The sequence below is a fragment of the Leptodactylus fuscus genome, chromosome 1 (assembly GCF_031893055.1).
Source record: "Leptodactylus fuscus isolate aLepFus1 chromosome 1, aLepFus1.hap2, whole genome shotgun sequence".
Lineage (NCBI taxonomy): Eukaryota > Metazoa > Chordata > Amphibia > Anura > Leptodactylidae > Leptodactylus > Leptodactylus fuscus.
In genome coordinates, this window is record NC_134265.1 from 37942508 (window position 1) to 37969827 (window position 27320).

The following is a 27320-nucleotide window of genomic DNA, read 5'->3' on the forward strand; positions in this document are numbered from 1 at the left end:
AGGGGTTAATGTTGAATGAAGTCTGAGCTGGAAGTGCAGAGGTTAATGAATGCAGTCAGAGCTGGCACTGTGGGGGTTAATGGTGCAGTTAGAAGTGACCATGCAAGGGTTATGTTGCAGTCAGGGCTGGCACTGGCAGGCTAGGGGTTAATGATGCAGTCGGAGCTGGCAGTGGAAGGGTTAATGCTGCAAGGTGAGAGTGGCAGTCAGAGCCGGGAGGGGGCAGTTTTGCAGTGACATCCCTGCCTACCAATGGCAATGAAGGCCTGAGCACCAATCAGAGGGCAGGCCCGGCCTGAGGGGCGTGGTTAGTGTGAGGGGTGGGCAGGGGAAGCACAATCAGCTGGCAGCAGCAGGCAGGAGCTGTGAGTGTGCAGAGGGCAGTGTACAGGGCATTATCTGCTGTCCCCCTCCACCCTGTAAGCAGTCACCCCCACACCCCTCTACTGCCCCCTCCCTGCGCCACGATCAGCTGCCCCTGGCACTCACACTGACAGCACAGCTCCCTCCCTGCACAGCCCCCTCCTCATCCTGCACCCTGCCCCCCTCCAGCTTCTCTTCCCTGGAAAAGTTTGGGGTAAGTCTGGTTGTTTTGCTTGTCTGTGGCAGGGGAGGGGGGTTGTCTGGGGGGGCAGCTCCTCTCCTCCTGGGGTTTGGGAGGGGGTAAGCAGGGGAAGTGGATGAGTCAGTGCAGTTGTAGTGTACAGCTATGTACTGTGACTTGCATCTCCTGGCTGGGCCTTGACCTAAAGGCTGACAATCTAATGCCCCTTTACCCCTCCCCACTCACACTCTGTATGGTGATCTGTGTTGTACTTGTTTTAACCTCTTTGCTTCCTCCAGAGTAGAGTGACAGGTCTATGATGTCAGCCTGCCATAAAGAGTATTGCATACAGTTGTAATATACAGGAGCCCCCCCCCCCCCCCCCCCTCTAGGGGACAGTGCTGACCTAGACTATATACACCCAGCTGCTGCTGCTATATACCCCTATAGGTAAGGTGTGGCAGATGCCTGGGACAGTGCAGGGATGTGACCAGTCGGGAGGGCATTAGTCAGGCTCAGCCATATATAGTCTTACATACTGATGAATTACAATACAGACACAGACTCTGTCACCGCCATATGGTATAACTATATAGTGTATATAATAGTATCTGGCACAGATGTGCGCCCTGCAATACATAGTATTACATACACCTATATGTCTATACGGGGCCTTCATATATGGAGTCATCCTTATACAGAAGAGGCCTACCTGCGGGTCCTTGACCGTCTATATCAGGGGTGGGCAATTAATTTTCCCATGGGGCCGTATAAGAAATTGAAACTATGCTAGAGGGCCGCGCCACGGCAAATTTAGCTCCACCCACTTCTACGTTGACTCCGCCCATTCCCAATCATCTTTCCATGTGCCCCCACACAGTATAATCCTCCTACAGTCACCCGTACATTATATGTCCCCACATTATAATGTTCCCTTCTAACTGCCCCACAGTATTAAGCCCCTCTCCTGGTGCCCCAGTATAAACTGGTGGAAACTAGAGGGGACATGAAACTGGAGCAGCTGGAGGGGGACATTAAACAGTGGGGGTAGTTGGCGGGTGGCAATAAATTGACAGCTGGAGCGGGACATGAAACTGGGAGCAACAAGAGGGGGACATTAAAATCGGGAAGCTGGAAGCAGACATTAAACTGTAGGGGTAGCTGGAGGGTGACATTAAACTGGGGGCAACTAGAGGCAGACAGGTCCCCCTACAGCTTCCTCCACGGTTTAATGTCCCCCCAGTCTGTGCCCTCTTCATCTACCCCCAGTTTTATGTCCCCCCCCCTCCATTTCTCCCTCAGTTTCATATCCCCCTTTATTTTCCCCATTTCATGTCCCCCCCCCCTCCATCTCTCCCCCAGTTTCATGTCCCCCCCTCCATCTGCCATCTCTGCCCTAGTATAACATTCCCCTTCCATCTCTGCCCCTAGGTTACTGAGACACACACACACACACACATAGAGACAGACATAGACAGACACACACATAGACAGACACACATATAGACACACACACATATAGACACAAACACATATAGACACACACACACACTTTCTCTCTCTCTCTCTCCCCCCCTGCAGCTCACCTTACATCTCTCTGTACTTTATGACACGCTCCACATCTCCATCTTCGGCCGGCACTAAGACACGCCCCCCGAGACACGCCTCCCTAGTCAAAGCTCTGCGGGCCGGACTGAATCAGTCAGAGGGCCGGATGTGGCCCGGGGGCCGGACTTTGCCCAGGTCTGGTCTATATCCTATTTCCAGGACCTCTCACGTACTTGTGCCCATTGGGGTGTACGCCATTAAACCCATTACCAATGAAACAGCCAAATCAAGATATTTTTGGGTTGGCAACTAATCTGGGGCAAACATACAAAATCAATGTAACTGTGGCCTCTGTACATACTCCGTCCTGTGTAGTAAGGTGCCATTACTTGGACTACATGGCCAGCCTGCCGCAGCTGAATAAACCCATTGACTAGGTTCTTTGGGCCTAGTAGCTAAAATAATTTGGGGGATTGACCCACCCTCAGCCCCTATGAAATGCTCAGATTTGTATAAAAGCTGAGATCAGAAAACCTTACCAGTAAATGGCTGAGAAAACCATCCAAAGATGGCATAGGAGAGCCCCATGATGACGCCCAACAATTGACGCACCAATCCTGGCTGTACTTTACTTTTCAGTTCCATTATTATTGACAAGATCCCTGCTTGCTTTCAGTGGATGAAAATTCATCCTAAGTCATAGTAGCAAACTATGAATCATCAATAAACTTCCAAAATTTTGCTGGTCTTGGCCCAAAAAAGGTAGTTTGTGTTATCCCTACCCTGGGTCAGTGAAGGCAGTTCCAAGGGTGAGGCCTAAATCCACCAATTTTTACCAGTGAGAAGAAACAAGTAACAAAACTAAGTGTTTTCTGACAGCAAGCAGACATCTTGAAAATGGAATTGAAAGGAAAGCTTGAAGGATATTGAAATGTTTGAGGCCGGGAACCCACATTGTGAAAATGCAGCATTTTGGCCATGGTGGAAACGCAATGCTGAATTTTACATTACCTTCAAAGTGGATGAGATTCTGGCTCTTCCCATTTACACATTGCAGAAAAAAATCCACAAAAGAAATGTTGCAATATCAAAAATGCTTGCGTCTTTGTAAATCGGACCATGTCGGTTATACCAACAGAAATGTGACAGCGTCTTCTCTATAGGTATAATAGAGGCAGAACGTCCGCACAGGAAAATTCTGCAGGTTTCTGTGAAAAATGCTATGGAAAAAAGTGATGCTTTTACACCGCAGTCTTTTCAGCGCACTTTTTGGTTTTGGCACGCTACGTGGGGCCTTAGCCTCAAGAGTTTTTTTGGGCGCAATACTGATTTCATACTGATGATCTATCCACAAGATCAGCTATTCTATCAGCCTTTGGGTGCAGGACACTGCCAGTATACAGCAAGCATGTGCAGCACCACTTCTATACAAGTAATGGGAGCAGCGCAGCAACCCAGTCCACTACATCGTTTCAGCGCCACTTGACCTATTATTTGAGGAGCTTTACTGCATGCGCTCCCCATCCACTAGCAGAATAGGTGGCCTGTATGGGGTCCAGGTGTTAGACTTCAGTAGGTCACATACTGAAGTTGGAAAACCCCTCTAAGGCGAAGGCCCCATGGGATGTCCCGCAGCAATAAAGCGCTGCAGGAAAAGCCACGCTATTAGCACTCTGGTTCATTCCTGCAGTGCTTTAAATAAAAAGTTTGCAGTGTTTTCCTCTGTGGACTTTCTATTACAATTATACCTATGGGGAAACCGCCAGCGTTTCTGTAAATATAATTGACATGCTGCAATTTCCAAAACCGCTCTGTTTTTGGAAATCGTGGCATGTCTGCACTGCAGTTTTTAACGCAAAGTTTGCAGGGGATTCGCTAGAATCCCATCCACTTTGCACTTACTGTAAAACGACACGATTTTTCCCTCAGGCTAAGGTCTCGCCTAGTAAAAAACGCAGCGGAAATGCGTTTTCTTGGTGCTGCGTTTCCACCATGGTCAAAACACTGCATTTTTGCAACGAGGCCCTGGCCTAAGGGTACTTTCCCATTCCATTTTCTTAGTCATCTGTAGATATGGGCACGGGCTTGGACTTGACCTGCACCAAGTGATAATTTAAGGAGGGTAACTGGGGATTCGATCACTGGGACTCTCGCCATTCACGAGAACTGGTTCGCCTCTAGATTGAATGGAGCAGCTGGTCGGAAATCCACGCACTGCCACACCATTCTTGTTTAGTTAGTTATTGGCATATATATAAAATGGATCTGCCATTTTTTTTATTTTCTCTGTTCAGCTTCTATGTGCAGGTGTGAACAGAACCTAACCTACAGGCTTTGGTCTCTTACTTTTGACTTTACTGTCCATGCTTCTTCAGTAGGTCGGTTCTTCATGGTGTGATACAAGAGTTGTCCTTAGGATAGGTCATCTATATGAGATTATTGGTTGTCTAGCCCCTGGGACCCCACAGATCAGCTATTTGAAGAGGCCTCTACTCTCAATATCAAGCACAGTGCTATAGATTTCATAGTGGTAGTGTTTGGTATTGCAGCTCTTCACCCTCCATTTGAATGAGACTGAGCTGCAAACATGTAATGAATGAGCACAACACCACATGGCCTGTGAACAGGAAGCCGTGCTCATCTGAGCTTCTAGCAGCTGATCTGTGGCGGTCCCTAAGGATAGATCACCAATAGGCATACCCCCAAAAACCACTTTAAATATGCTGATCGATGAGTCTGGTTCTTGAAACCTCCTGCAAAGACTTTTTGTTTGCGAAAGTTTCCTCCGGCTGCTCATTCTTAGGAAATGTAGTGTTACATGGCAGTCATTCAGATGAATAGCTGCCATGTAACACATGAATGGCTCAAGTCGACCATCATGAAAGCTGCTGCTTGGTAGAGGTCTAACTCATGAAGGAGGAGGGGGTGCTGAGTGATTTATCCCAACCATGTGTCAGAAAGATGTCTGTCTGGTGGGAAGTGTATAAGATAAAGTAGGCCCAATTCAGAAATTGGATATGCAGCTACTTGAAGCTGGTGCTATGCTGTGCCAAGGTGTTGTATCACTGGTTAGGGGATAAGTGTCTTATTTCTGGATCCCATTGATCACAGGAATAGGGGTCCATTTGAGCTACATTTGTGCCTCTAAGTTGTCGCTGTCAAGTTGGAGAACTCAGGGCCCCCCATTCTTGTAACTGGTGGTCCCAACGGCCAGACCACCAGTGATCAGACACTTAAAGGGCTTGTCATCACTTAAGCTCAGGCTATGCCATAAATACCTGATCAGTGGAAATGGCACTGTACAGCTGATCGGTTTGGTGAGGGGATTAGATGTTGGCCCACCCTGGTAAGGTATTTCTCTATTGAGGATAGACCATAAAAAGTCTGAACAACTCCTGTACAATCTTATGCGGACAAGCACATGCTGTAGATTGTATAGTCGCTGCTTTTGGTATTGCAGCTCAGCTCCATTCATTTGAATAGGACTGGACTGCTGCATGGCCATGTGACTGATGGAGGCGTTTCATCGTCTAGGACACCCCCTTTGGGGCTCTGGTACATCATAGCACTAGAAGAAAGAAAAACGGATAACTAACACAAATGGACCCTGATTGACCCTACTGACTAATGTGGTCCATGGTTTTAACAGAAATCGCTGGACAAAAAATTTGGGGTTTCAGTACTTTCTTGTATTGATTTCTAACGGATCTGCTCCAGACGGACACCTGGTGCAGGTATAAATGTAGCCTGGATATGAGGCAATGGCTTCCAAGCCATATTGCTATCCACAACGCAGCTGTACAACCTTTTCCTATTTGCTACAATGTATCAGTGCAGGTAAAAATATCAGTCTGGAGTCTAAGGGCTAATTCACACGGGGTTCTGCGTGAACACATTCCACTATGACTGGCGTGACTGGATGCTGGTGCAGTTCACCGGCATCCCGTCGCGGCTTTCTGCTCCAGATTAGGCCCAAATGAATGGGCCTAGTCCGGAGGGTGGTGATGCGAGGTGGACGCCGCAGCTGACTTAGCCGTGGAATTCACCTGAAGAAAGGGCAGCTCATTTCCATTGATTTCAATAGGAGGTGGCAGGATTTCGACATGGATTTCGCATCAAAATCCTAACCATTTTGCCCCGTGTGAACAAGCTGTAAGGCCTGGTTCACATCTGCGTTTGGGTTTCTTTTCAGGGAGTCTTCTTAGAGACCCCTCCAACAGAAACCTATACGCTTTAAAAAGCAGTTACTTTCATGAAACCTGCGGACCCCATAAACTATAATGGGATCCATTATAGTCTGAAGTCCGCAGGTTTCCCAGGTACCGCTTTTTAATGTGTATAGGTTTCCGTTCAGGGGGGTCCCCAAGCGGTCTCCACGAACGCGGATGTGAATAGGGCCTAACCTATTTATTTTGTCTAGACCAGATACATCTGGCTTCCATGGTAATCATCCTCTACGGTGACATGCAATATTATAATTATAGGGGACAGTAGCTTGTATGTCATTGTTTGTATTGCTTGCACGCTCCTTATCACATTATATGGAAGAGCGTAAACACGTACTGCTTACTGGAGACAGCATGGGATGGGTTAATATAGCACTGGTGACAGGTGGACACTTCTGTGGCTATCACCGCACACTGGATTTAACCCTACCTTTACCTTATTGGCATTAAAAATGTGTAATGTTTTATTCTTTGAAGGTAGTTTATTTTAATATATGGTTATGGGGGCAGCCAACATGTCGGAGCTGTTACAAGCAGCCAACTCAGTCATGGAAATCTGCAGTCTAGAGATGACTCACTGACTTTTATGGGAGTAGTTGTGGGCATGCTCTATGACCCATGTAAAGGCCATTGTACAGGGAGGGGAAGAAGTGAGCTGTGACATCTATTGTCAGTAGTGGATCCAGTGTCATCTATACGTACGTGTTCCCTATTATGGTAATCCTACTTGTGTTAATGAAAAGTGATCTCAACAGAGCAGGAAGTCTCAGCAGCCAGATTAGAATAATCCTGAAGTTTTCAATGTAGTAATATATAGAAAATGGAAACACATAATTACCAAATATGATCAAGATATATGTTTAACATAAAAAGCTCATGACCCTATACTATAACAGGTTGCATGTGATTAGAAGGAAGGCATTGCTTCCCTTATTTCCAGAAACCGCACCAGCCTTGTCCCTTTGGCTACGGTTGGAGTTTCCTTGATGCTGAATCCGCCTGAGTCCCGCAAGGAGGACTGTTCTCTCTGCTGGGTTTCAGTATAAAATTAGTGGAAACTGGGTGGAAATCCGAAAGTTCCTTTATTTTGTGGATTGAGCCTTTACCATTTCCTGTATGGTTCTCGTTCTCCTTCTAGCTGAGTAACAAGGTGACTCATAGGATCCTTGAAAATAAAGTTTGCTCAGCTATATATAGAAGGTTTTTTTGTTTCTTTTTTCTCCTAAATATAACTCAGGTGTCGTGCGTGGCCTTGTTATAGATGGGGGCAGTGATGTGGTATATTAGTGGTACCCTACACTGGAAAGTATAATGTATATGCCATGTAGTACACCCTACAACAGGTAGGCTATCAGGTGCCCAGTCTCCAAAGTTGGAAGCCATACTTATGGTAGGACATTTTTTAAATGGTTCAAAGAGAGAAATATAATTTTTGATGTTAGAAATCTATATGCCCTATAACGCTATCCACTAAAATAGTTATGTACATATAAGCTCACCAATAAAGTTGGTTTGATCCAAAACCGTAGACTGTAATGGGGTCCGTGTGGTTTCCGCACGAAACCTATGGAGAGTAAAGTGCTACTTGCACGACTTCCCTCTCTGCATGTTTTGTGCGGAAACCACACAGACCCCATTATAGTCTATGGGGACCCCGGGTTTCCCAGGTAACTGCTTTTTAATGTGTATGGGGTTCCCAGAATGTAGAATTGAATAGGGCCTCATACACAGGCACTCTTGCCTTGCCTGAGGGTGAACTAGGAGTGGGGAACAGTCTGGCATACGTTTATAAAGGGAAGGGGCACTTAACATCTAACTTCATGTTTATCTGGCAACAGGGTGGAGTCAGGAGGGCCCCATATGCATGAACTGGTCATCTGACCCTTTGATGGATTCAGCTGATATACATGTATTGTGTGTAGCCAACTTACATGCTATACTGGGATATATGTGACTACGCAGTATGGTGCTATAGTGCACCTGTTATCATAGGATAGATGCAATGTGAGATACTGAAGCCAATCCCCAGTTCTTATCTGGTTCTCTTGAGTCAATATAGTACATAGAGCCTGGAAATAATGAAGCAGAGGGCATCAGTCATCCTATATAATATAACTATAGGCCACAGAGTTCCTTTGCCCATATTAGTACATGTATCGGTCTGTGCACCCTAAAAAACAAAAACAAAAATGGCACCAATACATGGGATGTGTGCACCTCTCGACAGGTTGTATGTGGTTTTGCAGTTCAGCCCCGCTCGCTTTAATTAAACCAAGCTGTAGCACTGGATGTGTGGAGTTGTTTCAGGAAGAGCCCTTAAAAGAGCACCTGTCACCAGGTCTGACAAACACCATCTGATCGGCAGTGTCTCTCTGAGAATTTTAGTATTTTGTTTTTCAAATCCATTCAGCCATTCCAAAGATATAAGCCCTCTCACTGTTGATGCAAATTAGTCTACAACTGAGTGGGCGGAAACACTGTGTTCTCTCTGGGGGTGGAGTCTGTGCTGTATGGCATGCAATGTCACCGCCCACTAGAGCTTAATTTAGAATAATGCTAGCAGGGCTTATATCTTTGGAATGGCTGAACAGATTTGGATAAACAAAACGCCAAAATGCTCAGGGTGACAGTGCTGATCGGGTGATGTCATTGGGATTTTCAGAACTGATAACAGGTCCTCTAGAAAGGTTGGCTGCCAAACCCTTTAGTGAGCTGTCCATATTGTTACCTAGCTTTTCAAGGAACTGATAAGACTCTTTCCTAGAATTCTAACAACCTGCGCGAGAAGATATTTCAAGCGCACATATTTTCAGGGGCTGAGACTGATTTTCTCCAATATTTCCAGACATTCATTTTCATTCCCTCTTTTTATGGCCGCCCCTGACTTGTCTATAGAAGATGAATACTCTCTGACTGTGCAAAGGCACGGCGTATAATTATTCCTGACGTGCGACAGTATAATGTGCACCAGTAGCATTAGTCAGCTGAAGGGTTAATTTAAACGGCCCACACCTTACATTGCTAGCCTGTGGGTGTCGGTAATTTTCAGAGCTTGTGATAACATCATCCATTTAATTTGATGGATTCACGGCCTCCTCCCTGCTTGTGCAGTCATCAGAATTCGAGGGGGAATGGAAAGCCCCCCCCCCAAAAAAAAAAAAAAAAAAAATAAAATAAAATAAACACCCATATTGCCCTATGACCTTTCACGTAGGCTTAGAAGGTGGAGGAGTAGCTTATCACAGGAGTAGTGATAAATGTCAGGCTGTCCATTGTTGGCTGTGGGGTTACAGGAGCATTTCTGATAAGGTGTGCAGTAAGACTAGATCAATATTGGTCAAATCCACAATTTTGGCATGTCTGGACAAATCCATGATGTACATGGGGGTGTCCCAATTTTTTCTCAACAGATGATTCAGGTAAAAGTGGGCGGATTGGGGGTGTTGAATAAGGTGCTAGGAAGGGGACACAGGTGTTGGGCAATGGCTTTCCCCTCTTCCCATTCAGAAGAGATGCCGAAATGGGCTTGCATGTGTATGGGGATATTGGTAGGGACTGAGTGTTTGATAGCTATTAAAGGTGTATGGTCACTTTAACACCCCATGATGACAGTATGTACCAGTGATGGATAGCGAGGTCTTCAGAAAAAGTCGTAACTAGAAGCTCTTGGGGGCCCAATGCAAAATCTGTAATGGGGCCCCATTTTAGCATATACAGTCTATAATACGGGTGCCTTGTTATCTTGTAGAGGCTATAGGCCCCCTCAGATCTGGTAGCGATTCATACCTCTGCATCATCTATGGCTATGCCCCTGATTACAGATGAAGAAGGGGGAAATATGGGCAACAAGTCTACAAATGTGCTCTCCAAGTACAAAGATTTGGCATATAGTATGTCCTATAGTAGTGGTTTTCATCCTGTGGCTCTTTGGGTATTTGTAAATCTTGACTTCCAAGCCAAAGGCCATGTGAGTTGTAGTTTTCAATTTGTAGCTTTTTGACTTGACTTGGACCTAGCAATGGCTCCAGTGGATCTTCAATAATAGACCTGTATGGTACATCCATATGATAAGTGTGTGTGATAAATGTGGATCCTAGCTCTAAGGCCATCAATTACCTTCAGGTCAGAGGTCCTCCGACCTCCCCCCAGTCCTAACTGAAGAAGTGGCCACTGGTTGCCATATTCGGGCAGAAAATGAATGAAGTGACCATGCAAAATGTTTGGCCGTTTACATGGCTCCCTGGAAAACCCCTTTGAACTGGGGAACAAACTGAGGAATACGGGCTGGTTCCGACCCCGATCCATGTGATAAGAATAGGCACCAGCCTGCATTCATGGGGTGCTGTCTTTACTATTATGATGTATTCAGCCAGCCCCCACAATACAGGAATGGTGACCAATTCAGAGGTCATTTTGGATTAATGTAGAATGAATGTTATGTCCAGACCCATGGCTTGTGAACTAAGGAGCTGGTGTAAGGATGGCCCTATAATGCCATCATGGAGTCAGTAAAGGACGCTCAGAGCGTTTGTCTTATCTGTAAGCTGTAGCCACTGGCACAGAAAGGCATCCCTGCCTACCAGTCTCTTCTGAGCTAAGGCATGCCCAGGCACCAGGCCAGCGTCTGCAGGATTACGCCTAGGATATGAATACATGTGGGTCTTTATTGAGAAAACTAGTACGCTCTTGATCAAGGGATTAGATGTTCCTGAATTGTGCCTGACTCCTACACATGGCTTACATGCTGTCTAGGTATCTGTCTATAGCTTGTATCTTCCATCCTCTCATGCTTCTAAATATGACCATTGCCTGCAGAGCTTACAATTTTTACTTGTGATGTATATGATCCTCAATATGGATTTGTCCTTCACCGTATCGTACCAAGCTCTGTGCCCTCTGTCCCTACGTGAATCTCTCATGTGGAACGTTCACTCTTTACATCAGGCAGGGACATGGCTATGGGGCTGCAGAGCTTCTAGCTTTAGTCCAGACCTGGCACATGAATGGACCCTGCTATTGACTAAGACAACAGCAGTTTTATAAATAACACATGGTAACTGAAGGGCCTTTTCAGTGATGTAAATAGTCTTGTGGGCCCCAGTGTAATATTTTGTCCGGGGCCCCTTACCCCATCTCTACAGTGGATTCTTGATAGTGATGGTTACAGGTGCTAAGGAGTTTAATCCACCTTAGTGTGGTTAGAGTAATGTGTGTGTGTGTGTGTGTGTGTGTGTGTGTGTGTGTCAGATGGAAACTGCAACCTCCATACTGATGCCAGTGCTTATGGGGCCCCCATGGCTCCTGGGCCCCTGTGCAACTGCACCCCCTCAAGTTACGCCCCTGGGCTTTTTACAGATTTTGCATTGGGGCCCAGAAGCTTCAAACCTTCTGTCTTATGTTGGGCTTCTCTCCTCTGTAGGCATATCCATGTTATGTAGTATTGGAATAGGACATATTAGCAATAACTTCCACTCTTTTATCTCTCTTTTGGCCTCTTTAGCAGAGTTTCCTTCCTTCCAACTTTGTCTAAGTTTCTAATCTTGTATATCTATGATGGACTAGTCAGTGTACTGTATATACTGGAGTATAAGCCGACCTGAATATAAGCAGAGACCCCTTATTTTACCACAAAAAAACTGAGAAAACTTATTGACTCGAGTATAAGCCGTGGGGGTGGAATGCAGCAGCTACTGGAAAATTACAAAAATTAAAATGGTCGGAGTTTTTGGGCGCAGTAGTTGCTGGGGGAGGGGGTGTTTTGGTAGTCTGTCTGCCCCTTCCCTGAGCTTGAGGACTGTTTTTTTTTTTGTTTTTTGTTTTTTTTTTCCTGCCCCCCACTTGGAATTCAGTCTGGCTGAATATAGGGTATCTGCAGTGCACCTATTAACCTCTTCCTGACAGAACAGGAGCACTGCAGATCCCCTATACTCAGTAGACCGGGCACTGTCACACACAGGGATTCCTAATGTGTATGTGTTTCATAGTAACTTTCTACCTTTATATGTATTCTATGGAAAGGAGGGATTTACAACTTTTATTTGATATTTTATGGGAGATTCTATACATTACTATTGCGGCTGGTCATAGACCTTTTTTTTTTTTTTTTTTTTGCTTGACTCAAGTATAAGCCGAGGGGGGCTTTCAGCACAGAATCTGTGCTGAAAAACTCTGCTTATACTCAAGTATATAAAGTGTGTTCATGTGGAATTCTTTGCAGACTTTGCTTCAGGAATTGGGAAACATTACATTTTTTATTTTTTTTTATTCATTTTTAAACTCCAGCACACTATATGGTCCTGGATCATTCACTTTAGAAAAACATGTTCCAATTTTTCCGCCTGAAGATGGGTTATGTCTTTTTTTTTTTTTTTTTTTTTTTTTTTTTTTCTTCTTCTTCTCCTCTAGCTGAAAAAAAACTGCTACTGGCTCCCATTGACATTAATGGGAGCTGTTTTTTTTTTAGGTGAGTTCCGCCTGAAAATCCTCCTGCAAAAAAACTGATCTTGCCCTAACCCCTCTGTGTTGGAATATAAAGTAGAGCTTCCATGTTACCCCTCTGTTGGGCTAGTCAGTAGAGCTTCCATATTACCCCTCGGGCTAGTCAGTAGAGCTTCCATATTACCTCTCTGTCAGGCTAGTCAGTAGAGCTTCCATATTACCCTTCTGTGTTGGGCTAGTCAGTAGACCTTCCATGTTACCCCTCTGTGTCGGGCTAGTCAGTAGAGCTTCCATATTACCCCTCTGTATTGGACTAGTCAGTAGAGCTTCCATATTACCCCTGTGTCGGGCTAGTCAGTAGAGCTTCCATATTACCCTTCTGTGTTGGGCTAGTCAGTAGACCTTCCATGTTACCCCTCTGTGTCGGGCTAGTCAGTAGAGCTTCCATATTACCCCTCTGTGTTGGGCTAGTCAGTAGAGCTTCCATATTACCCCTCTGTGTTGGGCTAGTCAGTAGAGCTTCCATATTACCCCTCTGTATTGGACTAGTCAGTTAGAGCTTCCATATTACCCCTGTGTCGGGCTAGTCAGTAGAGCTTCCATATTACCCCTGTGTCAGACTAGTCAGTAGAGCTTCCATATTACCCCTCTGTGTTGGGCTAGTCAGTAGAGCTTCCATATTACCCCTCTGTATTGGACTAGTCAGTAGAGCTTCCATATTACCCCTGTGTCAGACTAGTCAGTAGAGCTTCCATATTACCCCTGTGTCGGGCTAGTCAGTAGAGCTTCCATATTACCCCTGTGTCGGGCTAGTCAGTAGAGCTTCCATATTACCCCTCTGTGTTGGGCTAGTCAGTAGAGCTTCCATATTACCCCTCTGTATTGGACTAGTCAGTAGAGCTTCCATATTACCCCTGTGTCAGACTAGTCAGTAGAGCTTCCATATTACCCCTCTGTGTTGGGCTAGTCAGTAGAGCTTCCATATTACCCCTCTGTATTGGACTAGTCAGTAGAGCTTCCATATTACCCCTCTGTTTTGGACTAGTCAGTTAGAGCTTCCATATTACCCCTGTGTCAGACTAGTCAGTAGAGCTTCCATATTACCCCTCTGTGTCGGGCTAGTCAGTAGAGCTTCCATATTACCCCTCTGTATTGGACTAGTCAGTAGAGCTTCCATATTACCCCTCTGTATTGGACTAGTCAGTTAGAGCTTCCATATTACCCCTGTGTCGGGCTAGTCAGTAGAGATTCCATATTACCCCTGTGTCGGGCTAGTCAGTAGAGCTTCCATATTACCCCTGTGTCGGGCTAGTCAGTAGAGCTTCCATATTACCCCTGTGTCAGACTAGTCAGTAGAGCTTTCCATATTACCCCTCTGTCGGGCTAGTCAGTAGAGCTTTCCATATTACCCCTCTGTCGGGCTAGTCAGTAGAGCTTTCCATATTACCCCTCTGTCGGGCTAGTCAGTAGAGCTTTCCATATTACCCCTCTGTCGGGCTAGTCAGTAGAGCTTTCCATATTACCCCTCTGTCGGGCTAGTCAGTAGAGCTTTCCATATTACCCCTCTGTCGGGCTAGTCAGTAGAGCTTTCCATATTACCCCTCTGTCGTGCTAGTCAGTAGAGCTTCCTGTCTTCCATCACTTTGGTGGAATGTTCAGTTTTTCCATCTCCTGGTTGAACTTAGAGCTTCAAGTCTTCCATACTTGAGTTGAAGTATTAGTAATGGCTCCCAGTCTTCCATCTTTTTGTTGGTCTCCTCAACTGAGTTTCTCTTCTTACTTTCATCTCTATCTTGGACTATTAGCCCACGTTTCCAGTCTTCTATATTAAGTATGACTATTAAGTAGATCACCAGTCTTCTGTGTTGGACTATTTAGTAGACCTTCTAGTCTTCCATCTCCTATGGTGGACTATTCAGTAGAGCATCTAGTCCGCCATCCCTCTTTTGGACTATGTATTAGATCTCCCTGACTTCCATCTTTGAGTTAACCTGGACTATTAGTAGACTTTCCAATCTTCTAAGTCTTTGTTGAAGTTTTCGATTCTTCCATCTCCACGTTGGACATTATTAAACCGAACTTCTAATCTTCCATGTCATCGTTTGACAGCCTCCAGTCTTTCATTATGTTAGGTCAGGGCTGGCTCCAGGTTTTTATGGGCCCTTGGGTGACAGAGCCTCAGTGGGCCCCCTTGTAAAGGAGGCGGGGGAGTCGAGACACTGTGCGTCGCAGATGAAGCAAGTGACGTCATGCAGGAGTGTGGTCACCAACACCATACCGCCCAATTTTTAAAGAGTAGAAAGAGGAGCAAAATGTGCGACAAATTTGGCTCCACCCACTTTTATGTTGACTCCGCCCACTCTCATTCATTTATCATGTGTTCCCACACAGTATAATCCTCCCACAGTCACCCGTAAATTATATGCCCCCCCTCCATCTCTCCCCCAGTTTCATATACACCCTTCCTCTGCCCCAGTTTCATGTCCCCCCCCCATCCCTGTCCCCAGTTTCATCACGTTCTCCCCCTTCATCTGCCCACAGTTTCATGTCCCCCGTCTCTGCCCCAGTGTCATGCTGTTCCACCCCCCCATCTGCCCCAGTTTCATGCCGTTCTCTCTCCACCCCCTTCATTTTCCCCAGTGTCATGCCGTTACCCCCCCCTCCCCTTCATTTGCCCCCCAGTTTCATGGGCCCCCCTTCATTATGTTCCACCTTAATATAATACAAAACAAACACTCACCTTCCATCGCTCCCCCGACGCTCCTCTCTCCGCTCTCTCACTCCATTCACATAGGTGATTAAAGCAGGAGCTGTGAGCTCAGCTCCTGCTTTAAAGCTGCGGCCCGGCTTGCGTGTGTAGGCGCGATGTGATGATGTCATCGCGCCTACACACGCAAGCCGGGCCACAGCTTTAAAGCAGGAGCTGAGCTCACAGCTCCTGCTTTAATCACCTATGTATTCAGCTCATCGGCGTAGGCAAGTGCCGGGGGGCCCCCAGAGGCTCTGTGGGCCCCGGCACTTGCCCGACTATGCCGTGCGCTGACGCCGGCCCTGTGTTAGGTGGTACATCTGTGTTTATGCATGGGGTTCCTTTTGAGAATGTTATGTTGAAATGTCATTGTTGAAATTAAATACATCAGAAAAATCAGGGAAAGCTTTACAAAAGCTGCTTTAAAAAATTTCCAAGTTGTGAACACAAGGCATTATGGACCCAAATTAGCAAAACTGGCAAGTGGCCTGATATTCCCTTGTTCTGACTTCATCAGCCCTAGATGGTGTGGATGTAGCTGATGTAGGAAAATATTTGTCTGGGAGTGACACCTGCTCTGTGAATTTAGCCTCATGCCCACGACAGCAGAATTCCTGACCTCTATATATAGGAGTTTCTGGGTCATGCTGCATTTACATGTATATAACTGGAGGAGATCATGAGATGTCACGCTGGGGGATGGCAAGCTCTAATAATTGTTATAGAAGGGGATGAAGATTTTCAAATGGAGTGTGTGTGTGTATTTTCCCTGAGTTCTAATAGCTTTTTCTGTTGTCTTTGAAAAGACAAACCCCTTAAAGGGGCTGTCCAGGATTTTTTTTCTTTTCTTTGTGCCTCTCGGTGCAGTCCAGTCCTGCTGCTCCAATGTTTTATTCTGGTAGAAGTCCCTGCCGCACTTGACTGCTGAGCCCAATCGGTGGCCGCAGCAAAGGACAGGGAGGGGACGTCACTAGCTGATTTCCCAGGTCCTTTCCTTAGGCCATTGGTTGTCCTCAGTGCTCACAATATGCAAACGATAAGGATAGGCCATCAATGTTAGAAGCCGGATAACCCATTTAAGTTAAGGGTAACTTTCAGTGTTGGTTGTGGGATTTTTGCTGTCTTGTTGCAACTTGCATGTATTAGAAACCGCTGAGTACTGCGCATGTCTTATCAGCTCCATAGGCAGTGAATGGATTGGCAGGGTGCATGCTTGCCCATCGCTTCATCCAAACTCCTCCTCCCTGCAGTCATAGTGAGATAAATTGGGGTTTAGGGCGTTTTCTAGTAATGTGTGGTTGTTGGTTTCAGTAGTGGGGACCGACGTGATCAGACAATATTACTAAACAACAATATTTATTTTAAAGGTATAAATGTGCATGGTGGATCAAGTAAAAGGTGATACCTATTGGAGCAGTAGAGGCCTAATAAAGAAAATCCTCACCGTACACTTACGCTCTGTTCACATCTGTCCTTTGTTCTGGTCAATCTGAGGACCAGAATAACAGATATAGACTGCTAAAACGGTGAACACCAACCGTGCCCAATGAACCCCACTGACTATAGTGGGATCCGTCATGTGTCCACTAGTTTAAACTGAAACCGCTGGATGAAAGTCAGACTCGCAGGTAAGACGGTGATATTCAGCAGTCACTGTGGAGACTCCGGCGCAGATGTGAACCCAACCTTAGTTGTTTCTGTATCTCCCACAAGTGTTTGCTCAGCAACTACTCCATGAAAACCCTTCCCACTAGAGATCTGTGGGGTCTCAATGGTTGTACTGGTAAATAGGGATTCTGTCTACTGTTTCTCTTATAGCACCAATATATCTCATAGTATAGCATAGGTGAAGAGTAGAGGCTATGTCCACTTATCCTTGTAAATATATTACATTAGTTATCCTGTATTATACTCCAGAGCTGCGCTCACTATTCTGCTGGTGCAGTCACTGTGTACATACATTACATTACTTATCCTGTACTGATCCTGAGTTATATCATGTATTATACTCCAGAGCTGAGCTCACTATTCTGCTGGTGCGGTCACTGTGTACATACATTATATTACTTATCCTGTACTGATCCTGAGTTACATCCTGTATTATACTCCAGAGCTGCGCTCACTATTCTGCTGGTGCAGTCACTGTGTACATACATTACATTACTTATCCTGTACTGATCCTGAGTTACATCCTGTATTATACTCCAGAGCTGCGCTCACTATTCTGCTGGTGCAGTCACTATGTACATACATTACATTACTGATCCTGAGTTACATCCTGTATTATACTCCAGAGCTGCGCTCACTATTCTGCTGGTGAAGTTGCTGTCTACATAAATTATTTATCCTGTGCTGACCTTAAAGGGAGTCTGTCATCAGACCCTCAACCGATCAATCCAATCCCTGCAGATAAAAATATTATGGCCACCTGAATCAAATGGGGTTTTCGCCTTGTGAAATGTTGCTGAGATATTGCCTTGCTTTGTCAATATGCAAATTGGCTCTTTGAAGCAACGAGGGCTGTGACATTGCTCCAAAGACGTAACTGGCTACACCCTCATTATTCCAAAGTGCTCATTAGGGAGTGTGCACCTTTACAGGCGTATGGAAACTTGCATGCCATTTTTGCTACAGTGGGGGCTTATGGGAAAAATATGCAAATCTGTTCTAAGACAGGAAACAGAGGTGCTGTTTTCCTAATTACATCCTGGAAAACAGATTTGCATATTTTTCCAATAATGACTGTAATATCTCAGCAGCATTGGCACAAACTTGCAGTTGACAGACTCCCTTATAATCTACATCTAATTATATGGCAGCTTTTCATAAGTGAATAATGCAGATTAATATAAGAAACTTTGATGTATCTTAGTAAGGTTTTCTGTTTCTGTCAATTACACTACTCTCCTCCTCTTCACTCAGGCTGTTTATATAGAATCTCTGTGCTTGCCTCACACACAGAAGTCTATGGAAGGGGAGGGCAAAGAGGGTTAACTGATTTATTGCATCATTTTATTGCAGTGGAAGAATCTTATCTTGAAATTGCCAATGTTAGAAGAGCTCTTTCATCCACTTTAATAATGTGCATTTTTTCCAGCTGCTTTCTCCTCCCCTTCCCCTGTCCATAGACTTCTATTTGATAAGTAACTGTCTGTAAACATATTTCTTTAATCAAATATATTACAACATTTCTAATATTAACCTGAACTATTCACTTATGAAAAGTTGTTTTACATTTGGAAGCGCACTTTAAATGACATCCTGTAATATACTTCAGAGCTGCACTCATTGTTCTGCCGGGGCAATCATTGAATATATTCATTACATTAATAGTACATGCTTCTCTGAATTGTAATACAGACTGGGTCAAGGCAAAGTCACTCCAGAGCCTTAGATGTTTTTTGTTTTGTACTATCTGTACACGTCTGTTTATTTTGATTTTCTTGCCCAAAGAGCTTGCACTTCCTCTGTTGCTTTGCTTAGATGAACCTATAGATAATCTTTTGCTTGCTGCTGTGTATGTCATTGTGTAGAGAGGCTCCCTGGTGACACTTCCTATGTAATGAGTAACACCCGCAGAGTCCCTGGGCGTGTCACCGTCTCTTTTTATATATGAAGCTATTTCTGCTGCTTGTCTGTGGTTATCTCACGAGCTAGGAATTCTCTATCAGGGTGCTGCAGAGCGTCTCCTCCTGTGCAGCCTGCAGATGATAATAAGGAGGCTGCTGCTGGCTTCATACATGCTAAATAATCTTCATTCCTGGCTGCAAATTCCTAATCTCATACCTGAAAGCCTGGTGAAATCCCTGGTAATTCCTCCCCCCTAGATATTTGTTAGGTGAGCTGCATGGGTCTTGGGTAATATGAGGCCATATTCCTTGGCCACCACCAGCCAGGGCTCAGTATGACAGTATGATGGCCTCTGCTTGAGTTATAGGCCCCTAGAAATAGTATCTGGGTACAGGCTGTGAGCGCTGTATGGTAACCTAACTCTACCAGTGTCTGGAAAGCTCCCCTTGTGCTGGCATTGTCAGGGTTAAGTAGTAATCCTTTCACTACCACAGAATGCTGAGTGAATGTGCTGACCCCAGGCCTTGTCCTTGCCTGACCGTGCAGCCCCTACAACCCCCACCTGCCTGTCATAATAGCCTGACATCTCTCCATTTCTTTATATTCTAGTATGTGTAATATATGTATAGACATTTAAATTTTTAATTAAACATTTTTGATTTATTAATGTCTGTTTTGTGTCTTCTTTTGGAGCAGGAATATAGCAGCATTGGTTCCAGGTGGGGTTCCGCTCCGGGATGCTGTGGAGTATTGCTCCCACCCTGTGCCCTTCTTGCAGCTGTAAATGCCAGTATGATCTCATTCACCAGCTAGATGTGCCAGATTGGAATATTGGCTGCCACAGAGGAGGGGTCATCCTACCAAAGGCAGCGCACATACACACAGGGGTAAGAGTCTGTAAGCCAAATGCACCTAAAAATGTCATGTTAAAAAAAAAATATTTTATCACTTTTCTAAAACTCTCCATACACTGTATACAATGATCCTGGTTCTTGTTATGTGTCGAGTTCTAAGGGTTGCAAAGTTATGGACTCCTCTCCTATCTTAAGATCCCCTAAAGCCTCCCAGTGCACTTCTGGGAGCGATGCTCCATTCACTGCTATGCAGTCCCCAATCCCCCTGATCGTTGGGTGATAGGGGATAAGTGTTCATAATGATACAAACCCCTTTAAGTCTGCATGGCGAACAGTGAAGAGGACATTTTTTACATTAACATATGTTGTTACCAAGCTTTGGCTTCTTTCTGTAAAATCCTGCTCTTTATTATTTCCTTTGTTTCTGTATTGAGTCCATATACAGTTTGCCACTCCGTATCTACAGTTATATCCCGACATTATAAAACCTAGAATAGTGCTTCTGGTGTCATATGAAAGATGAGATTATCAGATCGCAGCTTTGCCTTTACATAGATCAACAAAACAAAGTAGGGTTTGGGAACAGATGCATAAATATAAGAATTCTGTGTTTTCAGTTCTGGAAATCTTATAGATAGAACTGTGATCTTGGTGTCTTATGAAAGCTGAAAATCATATCTTTTAAATGACACCTGGCTTTAATTTAATATAATGCCCAAGATATAACTGAAGTGACCCCCCCCCCCCCCCCATACATTCAAATGAATTGACAGAGCCACAGTTGCGTATGGTTATAGGACCTGCTCCGTAATTTGAGGCTCTTCAATTCGGCCCAGACATGCCTGCAAAAACTATGGCTATATGTATGGGCTGATTGAGATATATAGGTCCGTACTTTTATCCACAATTGCAGATCAAAATACGTTTGCTCGAGGCCTTATGCAAGGTCCCGTACAACCATATTGGGGTATACAACATTGTATTATAACTTAGAGATCTGTCAAGTCTTTCCCCATAATTTGGTTAAATAAGAAGAAATCCTAAAATGTTTTTCTGTATATTACTCAGTTCTGAGGCCTGGCTGTCTAATCTCTTCTCAGATGCAGAGGTCTCTGGAGTCACCGGGGTTTGTGTAAGCCGCTGGAGAAAAACTCTTCCCTGGCCCCATTTATACACGAAAGACTGCACAGGAGGTTGCCAATTTGCCCAGCCTATCTAACTCTTCGGAGGCTCCATTGTGCTGGACCCATGAGGCATATCCAGATGGACCCATCACCCAAGGAGGAGGAGGACGGTGGAGAGAATAGCCGATCTATATCTGTGGATGTAACCTCTCCAGGCCAGACTGGGGTTCTTAATAATGGTCAGGATTGCAGGGTGCTGGTGGAATACCCTGAGAATGAGCACAAACTCCAAAAAGTCTATCACGTTTCCATAACATCTGATAGCCCTGGGCCTAAAGCCATTTGCCGACAAGCCTTGAAGAGGGTACCACCAGAACAGCTTTCTGAGCCATCAAGGAGCCCAAAGAGGGCTTTCTGGGGTCACAGTAAGAGTGAGGGTCCACCTGGGAATTACCAGTCTGATGGGCATCATCTAAGCTGCTCGCTAGCAGACGACGATGAGGATCTAGACACTTTTGAGGATGGATTGCTTACAGAAGAAATCCCAATGTGCAGTTCTGCTCAGCATTTCTCCCATAGTGGATTGAGAGTCATTGAGCACAGAGCTGAGGGGTTTCCATCCAAGGAACCTCAAGGCAGGAGACTAACCACACATCCTCTCCCTAAAATTGCTTACCGAAAGACTGACTCCCCCTCTTCTCCACCCTGCACCACTTTGCACAAAAGGAGCCCAAAAGAGACTCGGCTGGAGGACTCTGAAGGATTGCCCACTGCCTCTGAAACCAATGGATCACATGTCTCCATTGACCCTAGGACTTCTGAGGAGTCCACCAGCAACCAGCACATACTTGATAAAGTTTTGCACAACATTGCACATCCAGAGACGTTGACAGAGCACTTGGAAGCAGGTAGTCACAACAGTGCCAATGGCGACTCCATCCAAGGTCTGTCATCTGAAGACACATCAAAGGAAACCTCTCTTCCTTGTGTGCAAGATCAAAAGCCACAGACTGCAGATGGAGGAGACCCAGGCTCATTGGAGAGGACTCCTCCTGGGCTTGCCCGTCTCTGCTCCCCAGGAAGTGGTAGCTCAGCAGTCAAGAGGAAGCTCCTCCCCTCCGCTGAGATGGAAGACTCCTGTTCTGAAGATGAAGGACATGGCAAAAGATGGAAAGGGGGCGAGAGCTGCCAGACACTCCATGGGTCTTGCAGAAGCACAGATTCCAAGGCCGCACCATTTTGGAACCATCTCTTGCCAGCGGCCAGGAACTCACAGAAGGTAAGAACTGCTTACAAAAACTGGCTACACTTCTGAATACAAGGGGGGAATTTAATAGGATTTAACAAAGTAACTGACTGGCACTAACTGCGCCTAAATTATCAAAAGGCTCTGGCACCAGAATGGAAATGTGCGCCCGTCCATAACTGGCATAGATTAACTATGTAACTCATGCCAGTTTGGCCAGGTCCACAGTTGTTGAAAATAAATTCACTGGCGAATCCATGTTCGAGCGTTATAAAAGGTAAATCTACATGCACTTGTATCAAATACTTTGCCCTTGTGTGGCTGTTTTATTCTCTAGTCACTTCCAAAGCTGCATTCAGGATTTTACTGGTTTTCTGTGAACTCTGAGTGCAGGACCCCACATCCCACCACCTGCTGTTTTAGTGTCTGTACATAACATGCCTTTCTGTGATGTATAGATATAGGGTTCACGCCTGTACAAAGGCCATACCAAGTGGATGACCGGTCCAGGATATAGGGTGATAATGCAGGTAATCTTAAAGGGGCAGTATATAAAATTTGATGTCAGGTTAAATTAAAGGGGCACCCTGAGCAAAATTCATATGTTACACCTAGAGCAGGCCCCAAGGGGTCATACTCTACCCCCACAGGCCCTACACTAGATACAATACAACTTAAAGGTGTCGCCCAGCAATCCAATTTACTATTGGACAAATCTTAGGAAGTAGGATCTTTTGCTGCAGCTAACACAATGGTAGAAGTTTTCGTTCTCCAGATAACCCCTTTAAAGCAGAAACTGGTTTTGTTGCAACATTTACGAAGGCGTCAGCCATGATGAAAGTGTGCGTCTGTGATGTACGGGAAGCGACACATTATAGTTGTGAATATAATGTAGACCGGTCTGTATACATTGTGCAAAGTGACTGCAGAGCATCACAATATCAAGTCACAACCCAGCAGACACTTGTGTAACAGGAAGCAGAATAGGGAGGGCGAGGGGTGAAGGATACAGAAAAAAATCATCTGTAAAATAAATTTATGGAGGTAAAAGAGATTCTTCATTCTTGGAAACTTTCATATTTGCCTTTCAAATGACTAAAGGGGTTCACCCACCCTGAACGCAACGTGGGTTTATAATCTGGGGCGACCAGGGTGGGTGTAAAATTGAAAACTTTCCTGCCCCCGGAGCTTCATTGTACAGCCCCGTTCCAGAGGACACGGGTGAGGGATCGTCGGTGATGCAGAGTGTCACCAGTTCAATGACTGGCTGCAGCGCTCATCTGAGCCTCTCCACTGGTCAGTCCTGGCCCTGAAGATGGTGACTGGGGATGTACAACTAAGTCTTAAAGCTCATGTCCCTTTAAAATCAAGAAGTCCACAATAAACATAAGCTCTCGAGCAGACCACAAGTTCTATTCAGTTAGCCATGAGCACCTTAAAGGGATCCTATCATTGGATACCCTTCTTTTAAACACGTAAGAATATCCTTAAGAAAGGCTATTCTTCTCCTACCTTTAGATGATTTCTCTGCGCTGCTGTTCGGTAGAAATCTGGGTTTTCTTCAGTATGCAAATGAGTTCTCTTGCAGCACTGGGGGCGGTCCCCCAACACTCAAACAGCACTGGAGGCGTTCCCAATGCTGCGAGAGAAAGCTCCAGCGACTCCTCCACCTTCTGGAACACCCTCTTCCTGTGTCTTATTCAGTCCTTGCTTTCAATCTTCTAGGCCCGGGCAGAGCCGACTGTGCATGCCTGGGCCACAAGAAAATGGCCGCTTACACTGTGTAAGTGTCCATTTTTTTTGGGCCGGGCATGTTCAGTGAGCTCTGCCCGGGCCTAGAAGATTAAAAGCCAGGACAGAAGAAACAGGTAGAGGGTGTTCCAGAAGATTGAGGTGTCGCTGGAGAGTTCGCTTGCAGCATTGGAGACGCCCCTAGTGCTGTGAGAGAACTCATTTGCATACCGAAGAAAAGCTGGTTTTCTACTGAGCAGCGGCGCAGAGAAGACATCTAAGGGTAGGAGAAGAATAACCTTTCTTAAGGCTATTCCTTCGTGATCGAGGGGGGGGGGGGGAAGGGTATCCAATGATAGGATCCCTTTAAGAGCCGTCAGTCCAACAATATTCCTCCTGACACTCCTATATACAAACGTTTGGAGAGTAGAGGAAGACGTTGTCAGAGGGAGCGAGAAATAAAAGGATTGTGCATTGAAATTCAACATTCTCAATCCTTTTCTCCAACATTGTCTGTTGCGAATCCCCATACACTTCTAGCACCCCTACCGATCAGCTGATTGCAGAGCCCGCAACCTTTTCATGGTCTGCCAGGCACAGTGCTATACATAGCATAGCAGGTATCTGATGTCTGGACGGTGACTTGTATTTCACTGTGAACCATAAACCTGTTCAGAAATCCTGCCTGAGGTCTTTAGTACAGTATAGTACAATATAGATACCCCTCCTCTGTAAGTGGAACATTCTGGGATACAAGTATACAATGTATAGGAGGACAATGCCTACTAATCCTCTGCCTGTGCGTATACAATGCAGACTTCATCCTGACTACTGGGATCCATCTCATATTGTTTGTAGGTGGCAGGAAGAGTATGAGGATAGGAGGTAGGTCATCACCATGTTATATCCTTACATTCTTCTCAGTGAAATTGTAAAACTACATAAGCGTCATATGTTCTCATCTGCTCTGATATTATAGGGGGCAGTATTATAGTAGTTATATTCTTGTACATAGGAGCAGTATTATAGTAGTTATATTGTACGTGGGAGACAGTATTATAGTAGTTATATTCTTGTACATAGGGGGCAGTATTATAGTAGTTATATTGTACGTGGGAGGCAGTATATAGTAGTTATATTCTTGTACATAAGAGCAGTATTATAGTAATATTCTTGTACATAGGGGCAGTATTATAGTAGTTATATTCTTCTACATAGAAGTATTATAGTAGTTATATTTTTGTACATAGGGGGCAGTATTATAGTAGTTATATTCTTGTACATAGGAGCAGTATTATAGTAGTTATATTATTGTATATAGGGGGCAGTATTATAGTAGTTATATTCTTATACATAGAAGTATTATAGTAGTTATATTTTTGTACATAGGAGCAGTATTATAGTAGTTATATTCTTGTACATAGGAGCAGTATTATAGCAGTTATATTATTGTATATAGGGGGCAGTATTATAGTAGTTATATTCTTATACATAGAAGTATTATAGTAGTTATATTCTTGTACATAGGAGCAGTATTATAGTAGTTATATTCTTGTACATAGGAGGTAGTATTATAGTAGTTATATTCTTGTATATAGGGGGCAGTATTATAGTAGTTATATTCTTGTACATAGGAGCAGTATTATAGTAGGTATATTCTTGTATATAGGGGGCAGTATTATAGTAGTTATATTCCTGTACATAGGAGTAGTATTATAGTAGTTATATTCTTGTACATAGGAGCAGTATTATAGTAGGTATATTCTTGTATATAGGGGGCAGTATTATAGTAGTTATATTCCTGTACATAGGAGTAGTATTATAGTAGTTATATTCTTGTACATAGGAGCAGTATTATAGTAGGTATATTCTTGTATATAGGGGGCAGTATTATAGTAGTTATATTCCTGTACATAGGAGCAGTATTATAGTAGTTATATTCTTGTACATAGGAGTAGTATTATAGTAGGTATATTCTTGTATATAGGGGGCAGTATTATAGTAGTTATATTCCTGTACATAGGAGCAGTATTATAGTAGTTATATTCTTGTACATAGGAGTAGTATTATAGTAGTTATATTCTTGTACATAGGAGCAGTATTATAGTAGGTATATTCTTGTACATAGGAGCAGTATTATAGTAGTTATATTCTTGTACATAGGAGCAGTATTATAATAGTTATATTCTTGTACATAGGAGTAGTATTATAGTAGTTATATTCTTGTACATAGGAGCAGTATTATAGTAGTTATATTCTTGTACATAGGAGCAGTATTATAGTAGTTATATTCTTGTACATAGGAGCAGTATTATAGTAGGTATATTCTTGTATATAGGGGGCAGTATTATAGTAGTTATATTCTTGTACATAGGAGGCAGTATTATAGTAGTTATATTCTTGTGCATAGGAGGCAGTATTATAGTAGTTATATTCTTGTACATAGGAGCAGTATTATAGTAGGTATATTCTTGTATATAGGGGGCAGTATTATAGTAGTTATATTCTTGTACATAGGAGGCAGTATTATAGTAGTTATATTCTTGTACATAGGAGGCAGTATTATAGTAGTTATATTCTTGTACATAGGAGCAGTATTATAGTAGGTATATTCTTGTATATAGGGGGCAGTATTATAGTAGTTATATTCTTGTACATAGGAGGCAGTATTATAGTAGTTATATTCTTGTACATAGGAGCAGTATTATAGTAGTTATATTCTTGTACATAGGAGCAGTATTATAGTAGGTATATTCTTGTATATAGGGGGCAGTATTATAGTAGTTATATTCTTGTACATAGGAGCAGTATTATAGTAGTTATATTCTTGTGCATAGGAGGCAGTATTATAGTAGTTTCATTTTGTCCTTGAGGTTTTGTCTCCCTCTGTTCTTTCCATGTTTTTCTTGTGCATACTCTTGTCAGTCTTTATTTTCCTCTTTTGTGTGGTCTTTTTATTTTTTCTTTCTCTTCTATGTCTGGCCTCTAGAAGTTGCTTAGTATTTCACTGTCTGTATCACATGTGTCCTCACCATCACACAGGCTGGATCCAGTATCGCACATCCCTGTTACAATCTGTTCCTGGTGTCAGATCCTGCTGGGGTTGGATAATCCCACCTAATTCTCTGCCCGGGTCACTCTCCTAGTAATGAATTATTTCCCTTTTAGGGACAGGTCTCTGGACTATGCTCCCACAATCTCTCGCACCCCCATCTCCCCTTTCCTCACCAGCCCAGGAATCCCCTCTGTCTCTGTGCAGAGTGACATCTGGTTGTAGTTTTCTCTTGGCT

At 44.2% G+C, this 27320-nt stretch overlaps 1 protein-coding gene across 3 annotated transcripts in view; it reads left to right on the forward strand.

Annotated features, from left to right (window-relative positions):
* Positions 1-368: 368 nt before the first annotated feature.
* The window catches only part of ATOSB (atos homolog B), a 37047-nt gene continuing 10095 nt past the window's right edge, over positions 369-27320 (forward strand). The window contains exons 1-4 of one of the 3 annotated variants that reach the window (XM_075269734.1): positions 369-577; positions 16873-17133; positions 19772-19962; positions 21030-22332. In XM_075269734.1, the coding sequence (XP_075125835.1) occupies positions 19889-19962; positions 21030-22332 (1377 nt within the window). In that variant the 5' untranslated portion in view covers positions 369-577; positions 16873-17133; positions 19772-19888. Of the gene's footprint in view, positions 587-16872; positions 17134-19768; positions 19963-21029; positions 22333-27320 lie in introns of all 3 variants that reach the window. The other 2 variants (XM_075269736.1, XM_075269735.1) reach the window with 2 other exon arrangements.